Source organism: Papaver somniferum, chromosome 11, assembly GCF_003573695.1.
Source record: "Papaver somniferum cultivar HN1 chromosome 11, ASM357369v1, whole genome shotgun sequence".
NCBI lineage: Eukaryota > Viridiplantae > Streptophyta > Magnoliopsida > Ranunculales > Papaveraceae > Papaver > Papaver somniferum.
The window spans coordinates 119,460,485-119,475,886 of NC_039368.1; the positions used below are offsets into that span (position 1 = coordinate 119,460,485).

At 36.8% G+C, this 15,402-nt stretch overlaps 1 protein-coding gene and 1 long non-coding RNA gene across 2 annotated transcripts; one reads left to right on the plus strand and one right to left on the minus strand.

Moving 5' to 3' along the window:
* Nucleotides 1-1,057: 1,057 nt before the first annotated feature.
* Nucleotides 1,058-5,189, plus strand: LOC113321138 (plant intracellular Ras-group-related LRR protein 7-like). Its single transcript, XM_026569020.1, has 10 exons — nt 1,058-1,218; nt 1,507-1,576; nt 1,782-1,828; nt 1,939-2,047; nt 2,234-2,319; nt 3,057-3,147; nt 3,585-3,670; nt 4,430-4,516; nt 4,603-4,733; nt 4,848-5,189. Exons 1-9 carry the CDS (start codon nt 1,126-1,128, stop codon nt 4,711-4,713), a joined length of 780 nt encoding a protein of 259 aa, XP_026424805.1. The 5' UTR covers nt 1,058-1,125; the 3' UTR covers nt 4,714-4,733; nt 4,848-5,189.
* An 841-nt stretch (nt 5,190-6,030) lies between these two features.
* LOC113320368 lies at nt 6,031-9,697 on the minus strand. The gene is made up of 2 exons (XR_003346072.1): nt 7,620-9,697; nt 6,031-6,419 (listed from the first exon to the last, which is right to left on the minus strand). It is a non-coding gene; the product is annotated as an uncharacterized LOC113320368 (long non-coding RNA).
* Between the last annotated feature and the right edge of the window lie 5,705 nt (nt 9,698-15,402).

Genomic DNA, 15,402 nt, shown 5'->3' on the forward strand with positions numbered 1-15,402 from the left:
AAACGAGTCTGAAGGTTGGGACCTCTTATATATGGAATCCCCAACAACTATCTTTTTTTTTTTTTGAATACTAGTTGTTGTGGACAGTGCATATAATTTTGGCACAAAAAGTAATGTTTGACTAGTTTTGAACAGGTTTTTGACTAAGTTCGACTAGGAGAAACAACTAAGTTCTTTTTCGAGGTTTCTGAACTTCTCAGTACAAATATTTTGAATTTATACAGAAATATTTGCCTAGGAAATGTTTAATTTATTGGTAGCCAAATTTGTTAAGAGAGATGTTCGACTACCATTACCAAATTTGCATGCAGGTAGCCAAACTTTAAATTAAACACATGCTTTGTTATAAGTAAAATGTTAGTCTTTGCCAAACCTAATAAAAAACAACTCAAGGAATATAAGTAAAATCTTCGACTACTTGCAAATTTCATTTTTCTCTTCAAAACTGGTATTTTTTGTTGATTTGCAAATATCATCTTCGTATTCAAAACCTTATAACAAATATTAAAGACTTGAATCCCAAGGCTTTGTTCTAAGCAAATATCATCTTCGGATTCAAATGTTCGGCTTTGTTATAAGTAAAATGTTAGTCTATGCCAAACCTAATAAAAAACAACTCATGGTATATAAGTAAAATCTTCGGCTAATTGATCAGTTCGAAATTATTTTTAAGAGGTGGTTAAAAATCTAGGCTTTATAGCTAACTGAGTGTAAGTATTCTGGATTTGTGAGGTTTGCTAGCTTTGTTTATTGTAAACAGATTTCCAAACCCTGATCTTTGATTCTAAAGGAAAATCAAATAAGGTTATCTGTTAGAGGAAGCTAAGGACTTCATTATATTAAAGCGACATGAAAGATCATAATAGCTGGATTTCGTTACAATTAAATCATAGCGAAGCAAAATCGCTTACCATCGTGATTAGCCTTAGTGCAGTTACTTGTGTAGTTCGGTCCGGCGGATCATGGCAGTGGACCAGTCCAACTGGCTGGATTCGTAGGGCCAATAGGGCCCCTTTTGAGAGTTGGCCAGTTGGGTATTCTTCTCTTTCGTTGAAAAATTAGAATTAAAAGTAAACCCCGGTTTTCGGAGTTTGCTGCCTGTTACACAATCAATCAATCAAGAAGATGGGATTGTGTAACAGCACGATTGGAGATTCAGAAAGGGTCAATCGGTGGAGATTAACAGGCATTGTTGCCCTCAGAGATTGCAAATTAAAGGTTTCCATTTTCTCATCACTCAATTCGTTCAAAGATTGAAGATTGTTTTATTTGTTTGTTAGGAATTCAAATTGGGTTTCATCTGAATACCTAGATTATATTCTGCTCATCTCAAATTGTTCCCCTTTTTCAGTTTTGTTATTGAGACTATGGGGTTCTTATATGATACACTTAAAGGGAAAAAGAATTCTGATTTTTTTTTTCATAGCAATCTTTTATAGTCATTTCATTTGCCATGTTTCATTTTAGCATAATCAGTGAGTTATTAAAATGTCTTTGTGCGAACAGATATTTCCAAACCAAGTTTTTGAGTTGGAGGCTTCTGTACGAACTCTCGACTTGACAAACAACAAAATAGGTACCTACATTTCCCCTTCTTCTGCTTTGGAAGTGCTATTTGCACAACTATTAGTAGTATCATTGATATTCGCCGAAATCAGAAACTTTTTGCACAATTAAGCATCTTGTGTGGTATAATTCTCATTGTTATCGAACTAAGTGTAAGTAATGTTGTCTATAGTGTACCATACTCATGCTCTACAACTTAATCTTATCCTCTGCAGATGACGTTCCAAAGGAAATCGATAAATTAATTAACATCCAAAGACTGGTTAGACTATTTCCTGTGACGACTTTGTTTGTTTTCGTAGACATGATTGGAACCATTTATGCATTCGAATTGATTATGTAATACTCATAGTAAGGTGATTTCTCTTTCAGATTTTAGCTGATAATCATATCGAGCGCCTCCCAGTGAATTTGGGGAAACTCGAGTCTCTAAAAATGCTTACCCTGGACGGGAATCGGTTAACCTCCTTGCCGGATGAATGTAATTTTCTGCCTTAAACGTATGCTTTGGTCCGGGTTGTCTTTCCTTGATCATTTTCGTATGTTTACCTTATCTTCTGTTAAATTTGCTTGAAGAATATATAGGATCATTGTTTCTTTCTCAATAAGACAATAACTCCTATTCACTTTGTCAATTATGGTTTCTAACCATTCTTTTTGTGTTTAGTGGCATTTTTGAGAAAGCTTGAGCAACTCTCAGTCTCCCGGAATCTACTAACAAGCTTGCCTGAAACTATAGGAAGATTGCGCTATGTGAGTATATGCTAGCTACATATAACCAACTAATGATTCTAAATAATCGGTAGTCATGTACTTTTGTCATATGATTCTTCAATTTTATTGATTTACCCAAACCTAGAAGTATACCATGGAAGTAAGTGGAGCAATTTGTTTGTGTTTGATTTGGTTATGATGTTGGATACTTGCTCCGCTCTTAGCGGAGATATGAATATTCAAAATAGCATTAGCTCTATAATCAAGCGGGCTTTCAAACGTGCGCATTACATGCATTATTTCAGATATCTTATGAGTATTCATTGAACTTAAGTCTAAACTAAAAGAGGTGCTTGGTTTGATAGTGAGCCACAACCTTACACTTAGATTGGGATTGAGTTGATCGTGGAGGCTAACTTTACTTCGATACTATCCTGAAAATAAGTCCAGATCTGACATGTAGCCTACTTTGGCCCACTTTCAAATCCTGCCCAGCTACTTATATTGTTTTCCAATGTGAGTAACCTAGAGGTAAATATAGCATACATCTGGATAAACTTACACTTCCATATTGTCGATGCTCATAATATGTGTTACTTACCATATAAGTGTTTTATATCAATTCGAGTGGAAGATAACTAAATTGGAATTGTACAGTTAGGCTCTACTATTTACGTTCCTGATTAGGTTGCTGTTTTTGGAGTTCTTTTCAAATAAGTTAAACTTCTATAGGATTAACACTTGCTGTACTTAACGATGATTGTTTGATGACGCAGTTGAAGTTGTTAAATATATCACATAACAAGTTAGAGTCTCTACCAGATTCAATTGGGGGTTGCTTCTCATTGGAAGAATTACAAGCAAATGGTTCAAAAAAAAATTCTTCTCTATTTCTTCTATTTTAAGTCGTGCATTTTTCATTTCTATTTCCCTGTTTTGGCTATATTGTTCATGATACTATCAAGGGAGGACTTTGATATGGTATCTTTTTCAATATTCTAATACTGAAGTACCGCGTTTTATCTGTACTGAGATAAAATGTTCAAATTCAGTAGCTAGATTACAGTGAACAAATGCACTCTAGACTAAACATCATATCATAAATAATGAGGAATCTCTGGTCGTCCTTGGACTTTTCGTCCTAATTTACTGCTTTGCCATGCTTCTGTACTTCTATTTATGCTAGATTACTATACAACGGCCTTAAACTATTTTCACTTAGTGGTGATCTTGTGGAAATTTTTTAAATTTCTTTTATACTTGTTTTTTTCTGAAGTTTCAGTTTTTCTGTTGTATTGTTGCAGACAATTCTATTAAACATCTGCCGCTGTCTATTTGCAACCTCAACTGCTTAAAGTCACTCTGCATGGACAATAACAATGTTTCTCAGGTACACATTCCTACTGAGCTAGTTTGATCCAATATTTGCTTATGGCGATCTTATAATGAAGGATAGGGTAATACCTATTTCTCAGACGATGGCACTTTAGACCCGTATGGCTTTATGCCTGATGCTTCATAAACTCGAGTGGTTATACCTTGTAATTTTTAACATCTATACAGTAACATGGGGGGAGTATCTGTGTGTTTTACGGTTGACCTTATATCTAATACCTTTCAATCTAATGAATAGACGAATGAGACTTCGAAGATCTGCTGACGCCGCATGGCACGTGTCATACCTAGGAACATTTGATTGCTAGTTGGTTATGCCCTCAACTGACCCTTTTACGGTTTCGATAGAATGCATTGATGTAGATAGCAGGCTTTACTTAGTGGGACCAAGGGAATTATATCCATGGTGAACAGATTTCCGTATAATGATTCATTATATTGACTGTACTAGTGTTCCTATCAAGCTAGGGAGCTTTATTAGATAAGCCTCTACTTGATATACATAAACACTTGGTGTATCTTCTTCTTTCTTTTTGTTTGACAGCTTTTGATTTCAGCCTCTCATGCACCTTGAATTACTACTTTTCCATTAATTTTCGTCTAAGTTTCTTTTTAGTCTTCCATAAAGGGCCATATTTCCCTGCAATACAAAATCTTTTCATTTCTGTTGTAGCTTAATCACAATGAGTGGCTTTTATGGTTTCAGTTTTCTTTTTGATATATATTACATTTATCTTTGCATTTTGGGACACAGATACCTCAGAATTTATTGAAAGACTGCAAAGCGTTGCAGAGCATTTCTCTTCATGGCAATCCCATCTCAATGGATCAGTATCAACAGGCAAGTCCTGAGTTCCGTTCATAACTATTTAAAAACATCATCTTGATCCTCATCTTCTCTATCTAAGATTTATTGCTGCTATATAGATGGAAGGATTCCAAGATTTTGAAGAAAGGAGGAAAAAAAAGTTCGACAAGCTTATTGACTCAAATGTTATGATCAGTTCTAAGGGACTTGACGAGGGTATTGATTTGTAAATTGCATACTTTAATTCCAAGTAAGTATCTTGGCACTATTCAGTATTGTCAATTCCATCAGTATATTACTTGTTGCACGTTTGGATTACTTTTCTTTTTTGGTCCGACTTCAACATCTGCCTGGTTCATTACAGAAAGAAGAATCTGTATCTCTATTGGATGTGCGTAATGCAAAATGGGAATTGTTTTCCAGAGCTGGGGTTTTTTGTGAAGTTCAACATTAGCCACCTTCCTAGAATTGTACATCGTGCATTGTTGTTGTATATCTGTTGATTTGGCCCTATTTAATGAAATCTGTATTTGTAATTCTTTTGTAAGAATCATTCTTCCCCTCCATAAGTGTAAAAATGTAAAAATCAGACTGCGTCACGGCTATGGTTATGACATCTGGAGCCATAAAAAATGTAGTATCATCAATATTCAATTGTTTGTAAAACGTTTCTGAAATGTCAAGTTAAATTTGGGGAGTTCCAGCAGAACATTCTATAATTCTGAAATAGCACAAATATGATCGAGAATGTTATTCAAAGGTACCCAGCCTGATCAAAGTTCTCGGGTGACCCAACTGCGACGCCAGCCTGAGTTCAACCCTGAATGCAATTTGCTAGTTTTACATAATAACAATCTGGATACGTAAAATCTAAGATGCGATGAGCTGCTTATAATCAACCTCCACAGTTGCAACAATTAACCTTAGTTCAGGTTAGCTGGTCACAGTATGTATTTTTCTTTCTTCAATTGCTTCACAAGCAAAAACACAACAAATTCCTTACCAGACAACAGTGCCTTCTTTCTAATCCCCTTAAGCTGACATTTCAACAAAAAATCAGAATCACCAAAAGACACGAGATTCAAACTAGTTCACAATTCAAACTAGTTCACACTTGGGATACTCGGGGTAAAATCTCGTGAAGAAGAGAAATAACAACTAAATTACAATATATTTCATGAGCAATGGCGATAACTGAAAACGAGAAATCTTATCGCAGAAAAATGTCATTTACATGCACCTCATACCAATAAGGTAACCAGTTGGGATTAGCTCAATTGTTCAGGAGCTCACGTTCATACTTGAAGTCAGTAGTATGGTGTATCTTATGTCTGATAACTCAACCTAGAAAAATTGTGTTAATCTTACACTTAACAAGGTTTTCTGGGCACCTAACAACAGAGCTTCCTAATGCTCAGATAGCTACTTGTCTACTTGTCTACCTTTAATGTACTACAAATGTTCCCTCAGCCTCAACTATAAAAGCAAACATCTATACTAGTAAAGAGTCGAACATGTAAATCATTTGAAACTAAAAGAGATCAAAAGACGCAAATACCAGAGTATAGAACATTGTATTTAACACTACTACTACATACATACACTAGTGAGACCAGGGGCATTTATAAAACACCAGATTCATATAAAAGTTGTAGCGCCCCCAAAGCTAGCAGCTGACTTATCCAAGAGATTAACTAAACAAAAAGGCACTGAGAATCTAAATTTAATTAAACAATCAATTAATCTGCTATAAAACTTAACCAAAACTAACCCGGTCAGAAATATATATACAAGAACTTCTCTCAAATGATATATATACAATAGTCATTTTGTTTGTAAATAGAATAAACAACATAATAAACATAGCAGAAATTAACTAATTAACGGAGTCAACTCCTCGAAGCTTTCGCTGCGCAACTCTGATCTGTCTCTGAAACTGAAAATGGGAAAAGGATGAGCACATCATCCCTAAAAAGGGTGCTCAGCAGGAATAACATTTATCTTTAAAGAAATCAAGAGCAAGATTTGGAAAACAATGCATATTTTCCCAAACATCAAAGTGACTAAGTCACTGGAAATGCACAAACAATGTATATGGACAAACTCCTTCAAACAATATATATTAGTGATGCCGGGTTTTTCCACACCTACATAGCTATATTGATGCCGGGTTGTTCCACACCTAATAAACATAAAAGCTGAATTTATGTAGATATAAATGAAGGAGCGTATCCTATATACCACACGTGGAAATTCTCATTTCCCATAACAATTCATATTGACAACAAAACATTACAGGGCCTTTCCAATTCATGGAAAGATTCAAAGAATCAACAGAACAATCATAATAGAAACTAAACAATGCATGAAATACACAAACTGACAATAAGAAACAACAATGTTTTCAAAAGAGTTATAAGTATTCCCACCTCTTTTGATGACAAGCCACGCCTACCTCGTGATCCACGGTCCACTGGTTCGTCCTTTGAATCGATCGTTGTTAATAGAGTCTAACTGTTAATTATACAAGAACTCTAATAATTTATCCACAAGGCTCACACAAGGCTCATAACATAATTTCATACAAGTCTCTAGTTATAGGCTAAGTGAACTATCTAATGGTTCTAAGCCCATTTAAGGTTCTACACCTTTTATTTATCCATCTTTAGCAAATCTAAGGTTTACTAATTCAATTAGGTTGGTTTGAAAGTCTATTAACTAAGTCTTGTGAACATCTATAACTTTGTAAAAGAAACCAAAGGTCAATTCGGAACATAAAGGGTCCAATTCATCATCATAGGATAACTAGTACTAAGCCCAAATCCATTAACCTTAGGCCTGGTCCATCTTAGTCAACTAACGGTCACTAACGGTCAAACTAACAGTCAAAGTCTTGGTCAACTGAGTCAAAGGTCAAACCTAGTCTAGGTCAGGTCAATCAATTCTGAGTCAAACTGATTCAACTCAGGTTAATAGGGTCAACTCAACTCAGTCAGATTGACTGAGTCAGACAAAATGTTAAGTCAGCTAAACTGACTGGAATAGCTAACAGGCCTAACTCAAAATATCTATTGCAGCATCACAAACAATTCAAATAACTAAACAATTCATTTACAATAATTACAAAACTATTTACCTTAATCTGCAGGCTTTCACTAAGGCCATTGCCAAAACATCACTACTATCAACTTCAGCTCATAAATCTTATCAACATAATCAAATTCCAACAACTATGACACTGCCAACTTCTGGCCTGCCACTCAATCCATAATAACTAGTTAAACGTCACCACCACCACTACATATAACAACCTCAGATTCATACACATCCTCATCTCAGCCATAATCTGATCCGCCAACAACACTCTCTGTAGATTAACTTCAAACCTTAACTTCTCAATTCCAACACCAATAATCTCTATCTCCAAATCATACATGTATCTTTCATCAACACCACAGTATGTACCTGCAACTAACTCATCCATATATGCAAATCGCACTAGTTCCCTGCCATTCCAGATATACCTAAGCTACAACTACACCTCCAGTCCCAATTGCACACACCCTGACTTAATCTCATTTCAATTCTTCATCCAAGTATGTTACTTCAATTCTTCTCAATTACAGATCAAACCCAAACCACAGCCTTCTCCTACACTATTGGCTTACCAGCAACACAAGCTCATTCATAACATACTCTTATCTCAATACACATACAATCATCATCTCAAACCACCAACACAACTGAACTGCCACTCTAAAACTCTCAATCTCAAGAAACTATGCACATTCAACTCAACATAACACCACCAACTCACTCACTATACATGCATCTCATATCAACAACAATTCAGCTTAATCATTTCAGCACAATCTTCATATCCACAATCACAGTTCCATTGAGTACTCATCTCACCCTCGATTTCATTCAGTCACATAAACTCTACAATACACCTAACTCAACTTCAAATACTCAAATTAAACAATATAAAGACTTACCCAGAAATTAGCCAACTTTTGGTGAACTGCTGTAACTCTAAATAGATCAACCACCACCGGACCTATCTCTTCTCCATCCATTCATCTTAATCAAATTACTCTTCATCCTTAACCCTTAAAGTAGCTTGGATCAAGTAACTGAATCTTCAAATTAACGTCATAAACTTCTTCTTCACCTCCTGTTCTTCAATACCCATCCATTAATTTCTTCTTAAACATCTCAAATCACAACTTCACTAAATTGCAGAAACCCTAATTATCTTCAATCTTTATCGAATCAACTTCAGAGAATCAATTAAACAATACCACGATCTCCCTTCATCTACTAGCAACTCAATTCACCTAAGAACATGAATTCATTCTTAAAACCCCAATTTCAATTACAACAACAACTCAATCTTCTTCTTCCCGGGTTCAAACAACCACAGTACTATTAGTTTCATCTTCACTGATACAATTGTTAACTTCAAGATCCTGTTTCATCTATTGATTTTGGGTGAAATAAGAAATCGCAGAGAAAAGAGAGGAAGAACAAAGAACAAAAAACGAAAGAGAAGAAAGAAGAAGAAGAAATAAGAATGAAAGAGAAAGAAGGGATCGAGTTCATCTACTCGACTAGGGATAAGGTTGACTAGAATTGCTAAGGGCACTCGAGAAACGGATAAGGGCAGCCAGGAGGTTAAGATCAAAATGACGATTCTACCATTCATAATAATTTGATGATATCTTCTTCGTCCGATGTCCAAATAGCATGATCGAGTAGTCCATTCTGCACAAATTCCCGAGACCTATTCAGCGGTGCTAGTTTCGTAGCTAGATCGTTGTTAGATTAATTTATATTAATTAACGTTCGTGTTAACTAATCGAGTCATTAGCGGTTAAGACATTTCTTGACTAGTATAATAGCGTTGACGAGCTTGAGGGTCCTTACACAAGTATTCCTAGGAATGTAAATTAACGTGATAAAAATACTTACAGCAGGAGGAGATCCAAGAATTAAGAATTTCAATTCTAACTCCTCCTACTCACAAAAAATGGAACCAAATGATGAAGACCTACAACTCAGGCTTGTTAACAAGGAGCTTGAAGCTTGTCTCAAGAGGAACTGTTTGTTGCAGACATAGAATGACCAACTAAAACAAGAGGTAACTATCTACAAACAGGGATCCACCGAAAGTATTATCTCCAAACAAACACGCAACTGATGTAAAAAGTGACCCATGTTCCAATCCTTAACATGGGTGGTCTTCTTTCGATAACTTCTCTAAGTGTAAAAGCATTCCTTAAATTGCAAGCATGATAATTATACTTATAGCAATAGGAGATCCATGACTTAAGAATTTCAATTGTAACTTCTACTCACAAAAAAATGAAAACAAATGATGACCTATAGCTCAGGGTTGTTATAAAGGAGCTTGAAGCCTGTCTCAAGAGGAACTGTTCGTCTCAGACAGAGAAGGACCAACTAAAACAAGCGATAACCCATCTATCCATTACCTCAAAGAACAAAACAAAGACAGAAGTTCATCATTCTCAAATAACTTAAAGACCTCCACCGAAAGTATGTCTCCAGATAAACACACAACTCACATTAAAAGTCAACGAGGTATCGAGGTGAAGAATGGTGAAACGAAAGACATGGAGAGGCCAGATCATCTGCCAAAGCCACCTACTAAAGCTACTTGTTTGGATTTTCCACAGGAAGTAAATGAAAAGAAATTACCTGTCAATACTGCGGCAGTACCTCCACCCCCGACAAAACTGCTGCTTGGATCACCCAATGCAATCAGGCACCTACCAGAAGTTATGGAGATCTATCGAACACTAACAAGTAGGGAGACATAAACATAGAACCAAATTACCAATTTGGGAACCCTTGTTGCAAATACTCGGGAAATGATAGGTGATGGTATTTAAAAAGTGATTATAGTTGTAGTGGTAAAAAGGGGTCTTTTCAGACTTGTGAAGGAAACAATTTTCAAATTTAAATTAAACAAGCAAATAAATAATTCAAAGCTTTAGAGAAAAATACCAAGACTAGGATTCCACCATTGACCAAATAAATAGTAAACTCTAAATAATATTCATGCAATTCTATCTTTAAAAATAATTCTAATATTTGCCTCAAATATATTTTTGAAGTAATAATTGTAATCAAAGAGTATAAAACATCAAAAGTTTTTAAAACCCAGCATGCTTCATCAAATTAATTCACAACTATTCAATAAAAACTATTATTTCAATTCCAATTCCATGCAAATAATCCAATAATAATATTGCAAATAAATAGTAAAATTAGAATTATACCAATTAATGTGGAACAATGGCTTCCTCCGTCGCCTTGGCTAATGGGTTTAGCTCCTCATCCCGAAAACACACTCACAAGATGTATTCATGGCTAAATAAGTGTTTTTATTGATGAAAATAATTGATAATTGAATTTTGTAACGCTGTAATAGTGTTACAGCGTCACTGTTACAAAAGGGTAAGTGCTGAAAATAATCGATACAACACAAGTGTTGTATAAGAACGACACAGCGAGTTCGTTGTTTGCACTGTTGAAGAACGACACTTCGGTACTGCTGTAATGCAGAACACAGATACTGCTGTTTAAGACTGTTGAAAAACGACTGACTCTGCGAGTCTGTTCTTCGTGTTCTTGAAGCTCTTCAATGGCAGCAGCAGTAGCAGCAGCACTGTCTTCTCTGTAATCGCTTCTCCTCGGCTCTCCTGGACTCTAAACTCTCTCCTAAAGGTTTCTAAAACTTTCTAAACTTTTCTTTGATGTAAACCAACACTTATATAGCCCAACAGATCCATAAATCTCGACTAAATATGCCCATTGAATCTCCTCCTAAGTCGCTCAAATCTCTGCTCAAAAACTGTTGTCGCTGCTGCCTTTTTTTCCCGCCAATTTCTGTTTTGAATTTTGAAGATGACCTCCCCCTATCCAGTTCCGGTGTCCCTTTAGTACATGCCCTGAAATGGGGTGCCCCTTATCCAAATTAGGGGTGCCTTTAGCAATTCTTCTGGGATGTTTTTCGCACTTTTTCAGAGTTCCTCCGGGGTATTTCCGGTACACTTCTGGGGCATTTCCGGTACATTATCAACGGCAACCCAAGGGCCGCATTTTTAGTCAATTTTTGCCGCAAAGCCTTATTTATCCAAAAACACCTACAAAGAGATTAAAAACCAAAATAAGTACAACAATGGGCACTAACAATATACACAATTGAGATAAATTAGACACATAAATGCGTCTATCAAATACCCCCAAATTTATTATTTACTAGTCCCGAGCAAATCAAAACTACAAAATAAAATCCTTACTCACTGTCGCAGGCATCGTCGATTGCATTTAGCGTATGCAATAAGCCTTTAAACCTCTAGGTGTCCCTAGTGGCCGAGTTATAGTCTCGGGAGGGATTACAGGAGATATACCCACAAAACCTGTACTCCAGACCTTAGCTATCTACGCAGAACCTTGGAAGGCACTAAAGAATCTCCTTGGTTGGCATACTTATTGACTACAAGAAGAAGTACCCTGATGCGAAATTCCAATTGTTGTACACGAGTTTGCACTCAAGCATACTAAAATTCATATAAAGTGACAGAGCTCTACTCAGATAGTTGCACTATGGACATCATATTCGGAGTCAAAACTAATCACATGGATATATCAAGAAGATGGATATAGAAAAACATATATGGTTTTGATGTTTACTAAGTGAACGGCGTTTCCCATATCTGTCTGAAGGCCTCCGCCAAAATGAACCTATCCTAATGGATTGAGATACTAGTCTGACTAATATCAACACACTGGCATATACAAGGGTACCAGTGGTCGATAACCTAACTCTAGGTCAACACAACTGGCATACACAAGGGTACCAGTGGTCAACTTTATTGAATTTATTCTTTTTGGTCAAATGGTCTGGTCTCAATTTCTTTCTTTCTTTTTTTTTCAACTTTTTTTTTTCAACTTTTTTTTTTTTTTTTGGTATCTCAATCACTCTAATTCACCCTAGCATTGGTAACAACTTGAATCGTGAGCCCCACCTAATCACTTAGAGTAACATAGTTTAAAAACAAAAAAATAAATAAAAATAGAAGTGAAAAGGACTCAACGATATATGGTGAAACTATCATGTTATTCCTAACACCTGAGCTTTGTTCTTTTATGAATAGACTCTTCTAGATGTTTCCATCTAATCAGATTGGTTCCTCAACTCCTACAACCAAAATGCTTCCATACACTTAGGTTGGTTAGTGCTATCCTTAATATGCATAAATTTCTAGGCTCTGGAGTTTATTTAAAACAAAAAGTTTCCACCCCACCCCCAAACTTAAATCTAACATTGTCCTCAATGTTTCGCATGAAAGAATGATGAGTGCTAAAAAGTGCATATTTCTATATATTTTTCTTGGCATTTAACTCATCTTTTGTGCGTTAATTCTACATTTTATCCCATATTCTGTATTTTCATTGTTTTCAAGAATAAATATTTTTCTTAATTAATTTTGCATTTTTAGGTAACAAATAAAGTTAGATGAATTGCGGAGCGGAAAAGAGCAGAAAAGTAGTGAAAAGCCGGGAGGAATCACGCAAGGAAGCCGCGAAGAATGTTGTGCACAAGACCAAAAGGCTAGAAGTGGGCTTGAAGAGGAAGAATTGTTCTTAAAGAAGATATGGGCTTGGCATACCCAAGGCCCAAAACCCTTACCCAAACCCATTTTCTATAACCAAAACCGCCTCCATCCTCAGCCGTCGGATTGGATCCATCTCATCATCCGATGGTCGCTCCTTCATCGCGCATCAAAATCTGAAGCTTCTGCAAAACACCATAGTGCCTAAATTCCAAGCCATCAGATTAGATTGCAGCTGAATCCTACGGTCGCTCCTATTCCTGTTCATCAAATCTCGATACTTCCGCTTAACACTTCAACACCTAACTCCATCTGGTGTCGTTAATTTTGTTGTATTGTATAATCCAACGGTCTCTGCAGGATCCACTTCATCTCACCGTCAGATTGATCTTTCATCTCCACATCCCACGGTCTAGACTCGCCAAACATCGAACTCGATGATCCCGCTACACACCATAGTGACCGAACACTATACCCTAAACCAAACAGCTCCCTACCCTAACCCATATCGATCTCTCCTCCATCTTCTCCCCCATTCCTCTGCATAAAACCCACGTCCGCCACCGTACACCACCACCTTCTCCACCTCTGTCACCACCATCTCTACCACCTAACCTCCACCAAATCACCTTACAAACGCAACCCACCTTCACCACCAACTATCCATGATGATTTTCAATCCCTTCATCAACATCACACGACCTCAGTGACGTGTGGAATTGGTGAGAGTGATTGCATGTCATCAATCGAGGACAACAAGGCTATGGAGAGGTAGAGAAAGAGAATTGGCATCATGGGTTGCGACTATCACGATGGATTAGGTAATTGAGACAACCTAATTTCTATTTTGTGTAATTTTGGGAAGAACAAACCCTAATTTTGGGGGAATTAGGTATTTAGGGAAATTGAAGCTTGTAACTATAAATAGAGAATGGGTGTGGTGTAGAAAGGCAGACTGGGTTAGCCAGTTTCATGCTTAAGAGGCCTGGACTAGCCAGGACCTCAACTGTCATGTTTTAGTTCAATTTGATGCTTTGTTTTATGTTCATGTTCCACTTGCAATTTCAATTCCAGTTCTTTATCACAGTTTACAGTTGGATGTTGTATGTTGTTTTGAGTTCAATTTCATTTCTGTTAATGTGTGTGAAGTCAATTTTAGTTTTATGATGTGATGTTTAGTTTCTTCAATTCTAGTTAATTTCTAGTGCATAATCCTGTTAGTGTTAATTCTGTTTAATGTTAATGTTAGTTCACTGTTATGTCAGTTTTGTGTTTAATGTTTAGTTTTGTGCTTAATGTTAGTTCACTGTTAGTGCCATGTTTAGTTCACTGTTGTTTTAATTCACTGTCAAGAAGTGGAATGCTAGGTTAGAGCTTTGAAGCATTGTTTTGATTGAGCAATGGGAGAAATTAGTGCTCATAGCAAGCTAATTCTCTTCCCATTCCATTTGTATGCTTAGGATGCATTGTGTTGATTGAGCATTGGGAGAAATTAGCGCTCATAGCAAGCTAATTCTCTTCCCATTCTATTTGTATGCCTAGAGCCACTGCCTTGGCCTTGCATTGTCACCATTTCAGTTTCACCATCTCCCCTGCCCTTGGCTTAGGCCTTGGTTCATTTGCATTGTTCTCTGCTTGTTTTCTCCATTGTCTTTATTGTCTTGTTTTATTTACAGCATTGCCTTTGCTATATTGCCTTGTTTTGCCCTGTTTTCTTCCCTTGGCTTGCTGCCTCCTTTCTCTTGCTACTGCTGCTGCTACTTCTTCTGCTATTGCTTCCCATGCTGTTGCTGCCTCCTGCATCTGAGTTTCTGCAGTTGTTGCTGCCACTCCACTTCTCCTGCCAGGCCCAGCCTTGTTAGCTGCTACTGCTCCAAACACAGCACAAGCCCAGTTCAGTTCACAGCTAAGCCCAAAGGCCTAGCTAAATCAAAACTCAAGTTCAGTTCCTCAAAAGCCCAAAGGCCTAGCTAAACCAAGCCCAGTTTCTAAGACCAAAAGCCCATCAGTCCACTGAACTTAATCACAACCCAGTTCATTAAGGCCCATCCACAGTTTAGATTAAGGATCAAAGCCCAATTCAGTCAACTGTGGGCTTAATCAAAAGCCTAATTGAGAGACCAAAGCCCAAGTTCACAGTTCATCATTCAAAGGACCAAAGCCTAGTGCACTTCAAGACCAACTGAGCCCAAGCTCAGTTCATTTCATTGTTACAAACAAACCCACTAAGCCCAAAGCAAATTTAGAGCCCAATAGAAATTTAGAGCCCAAATA